This window comes from Amphimedon queenslandica, unplaced genomic scaffold (assembly GCF_000090795.2).
Source record: "Amphimedon queenslandica unplaced genomic scaffold, v1.1 AMPQUscaffold_13237, whole genome shotgun sequence".
Lineage (NCBI taxonomy): Eukaryota > Metazoa > Porifera > Demospongiae > Haplosclerida > Niphatidae > Amphimedon > Amphimedon queenslandica.
In genome coordinates, this window is record NW_003546527.1 from 15,922 (window position 1) to 19,035 (window position 3,114).

General features: G+C 35.5%; 2 protein-coding genes across 2 annotated transcripts; both read left to right on the forward strand.

Moving 5' to 3' along the window:
• Positions 1–6: 6 nt before the first annotated feature.
• LOC105313717 (lysyl oxidase homolog 2-like) lies at positions 7–700 on the forward strand. Its single transcript, XM_011407369.2, has 3 exons — positions 7–134; positions 190–508; positions 552–700. Coding segments are annotated over exons 1-3 (435 nt in total). The 5' UTR covers positions 7–19; the 3' UTR covers positions 553–700.
• A 785-nt stretch (positions 701–1,485) lies between these two features.
• On the forward strand, positions 1,486–3,114 carry LOC105313724 (scavenger receptor cysteine-rich type 1 protein M130-like; the record flags this gene model as incomplete). Its single annotated transcript, XM_011407376.2, has 7 exons — positions 1,486–1,562; positions 1,608–1,661; positions 1,712–2,027; positions 2,082–2,263; positions 2,404–2,622; positions 2,671–2,997; positions 3,053–3,114. Coding segments are annotated over exons 1-7 (1,230 nt in total), but the record flags the coding sequence as incomplete, so codon positions are not given.

Genomic DNA, 3,114 nt, shown 5'->3' on the forward strand with positions numbered 1-3,114 from the left:
ACAGGATAGTCCTATATGGATGAGTGATCTTGAATGTACCGGACAAGAGGATAATCCATTCACTTGTTCACAAAAAGTAATGAAACATCATACAAACTGTGATCATAATCAAGATGTGGCCATTAGGTGTTCCAGTAAGCATATGTCACACACTCTCCCTGTAGTTACTGTCTCTCTTTGTCTTTACAGAGGCTGCTCGTTTGATTGGTGGTAATGATAACAGTGGACGTCTGGAGGTGTATCATGAGGGGAAATGGGGCTCTGCATGTAGTCACAAGTTTGGATATCCTGAGGCTAATGTAGCTTGTCGTATGATGGGTTACTCTAGTGCTGTACAAGTATTTACTAATGAAGAGAGTGCATATGATGATGATACAGTTGATAATAAGATAGTTGTATCACAGTTAAAATGTGATGGAACAGAGAATCATCTCTCTGACTGTGACTATATTCCTTTTGCTACAGATTGCCCAGAAGGAAAGGCTGTTCATTTGGAATGCAAATACTGGTAAATCCAGTAGATTTGATTTTCGGTTCTTATCCTCCTTCAGATATCTTTTTAGGCCAGAGAAGTAAAAGATAGCAAAATATTGTAGTGCATTGAACGATAACTCATAGCAATATTGATTAATTACATTAGTAAAAGTTACTTTAATTTATTAGTATTATAATTAATATGGCACTGGCCCAATCAATGGTATACATTGATGATAATGTATTTGCTAATGTGTATCCTTGGTTGCAGGAGTAAAATTAGAAGAGAAACGGCAATAAATAAGAAAAAGCAATTGTACACAAAATAAGCAAAGCACAATGAAGTACCATTTAAACGTTTTCCCACAATTAAAGCATGCTAAGTGAGCTAAACAGCATGAGCTTCATGAGCTGACAAGCACTACAATACAGTACATGGCATTTGGAGCAACTTTAAAAATTCATTAAAAATGCAAACTTGATTGGAATAGCCTAAAATTTGAAACATAACATATGGATGTATATGAATCAAAAAAATTATAAAAATGAAGAATTCCTTTTTAGCTATTTTGACAAAATTTAACCAAAATTCCTATACTATAGTACAGGGTGTTTGGCCCAATTTTCGAGCAAATTAAAAAAATACACTAAAAATTCAAACTTGATTGAAATCAGCTTAGAATCTACATGGCACAAAAACATGTACCAGCATCAGAAAAATTATAGAAATGGAGAATTCTCTCCTTGTGATTTTTGTCAAAAATACTTTATGCAGGTGTATAAATCTAGTACAGTTCACTGACTGAGTACCATGCCAAAATCCTGTGAGAAACCCTGCCACTGTTTATGTATTAACATTATACATTGGAAAATTTCATTTGCAGTGAATTGAAGACTAACAAGTCTAGATCTACCAATAAGCTTAATTAAAATATAGCATTTGTTATTGTAAGGTTCATTCATAACAAAACAGAGTTTATATTGTACAGCTTGTTAGAGAAGGTATCCTGATTGAATCATGAAAGGAGAAATTGCTGTAATTCTCTTTTTGACTTTAACTGTCTTTGGTCGCCAGATACCATCAGTTGGTGAGTGTATTATATAAAATAACTGTTTGAGTCAATGGATAATAGTTGACCAAGATGCAGCAGACACTGAAGAATGTGCTAATAGAGAAATAATAAAAGGTATGTATACATGCATCACACACCATCATTAGTAATTTTATTATTACTAGCTCCTGATGAGGTTGATGATCCAGTGGTGATTGATGGTGATATATTAGTGAGTAAAGAACAAGCAGCAATATACTATGAGAGTGGCTGGGATGGACTAGTAAACTCTGAAGCATGGAATACAAACCTGTACAAATGGAATAAGAGGATACCATATCAGATTTCAAAAGAAATTAAAGATCCAAGTGATTCAAAAATGAGATCAATGCACCTCAACATTAGAAGCTCACTGCAGGAGATTACTCAAAGAACTTGTCTATCATTTGAACCTGCAGGATGCATAGATTTTACATACCTTTATTTTGCCAAAGGAGATGAGTATGTAGATACTTGCAAAAAATACAAAAAATTATATTTATTATTAAACATTAGGTGTTATACATACCTTGGTGCTCCAGTCTTTGGAGCTAGGACAGTGTATCTTGGATATAGTTGCGGTGGGGGATCAAGTAGGGCCAGGACACCAGCACATGAAGCAATGCATACGATGGGTCGCTATCATGAACAGACTCGTCCTGACAGAGACACTTATGTTACCATTAATGCAAACTCATGTAAGTAATTCTACTATTTGTGTATGACTCCTTGTATATGCAATGGATTTTTTGTTGGTATGATTTGCAATTGTCCTTGTATGATAGAGAAATACTAATGCATGATGATGATGCTGTTGATATCAATTTTACACTTTTAGGTGATGATCAAATGAAAAAAAATAATAAGGCTGATACCTTAAACATTGGGTATGACTATAGCTCAGTGATGCATTACAGTCGCTGGCAGTGTTCTTTATCGAGACCTGACAAACCTTCAATGACTTACAAAAAATGGACTGGCAATGCTGACTATGTTGGCCAGAGACAAGTACTTAGCGCTAAAGACGTTGAACACATTAAAGTATATTACTGTCCAAGTGAGCTTTGTAGTGTACTAGTAACTGATGATAGTATTTAACAATCAGGTATGATGATGAGGCTGGTGGGTGGGAGAGATAATAGTGAGGGACGTCTTGAAGTTAATAATGAAGAAGTTTGGGGAACTGTTTGTTCTCATGGATTTGATACAAATGATGCTAATGTTGTATGTAAGTATCTGGGTCGTCCTGGTGTAGAGGAGGTGTACAGTGCAGCTCATATTCAGAATATTCAGTCAGCACAGGATAGTCCTATATGGATGAGTGATCTTGAATGTACTGGACAAGAGGATAATCCATTCACTTGTTCACAGAAAGTAATGAAACATCATACAAACTGTGATCATAATCAAGATGTGGCCATTAGGTGTTCCAGTAAGCATATGTCACACACTCTCCCTGTAGTTACTGTCTCTCTTTGTCTTTACAGAGGCTGCTCGTTTGATTGGTGGTAATGATAACAGTGGACGTCTGGAGGTGTATTATAATGGA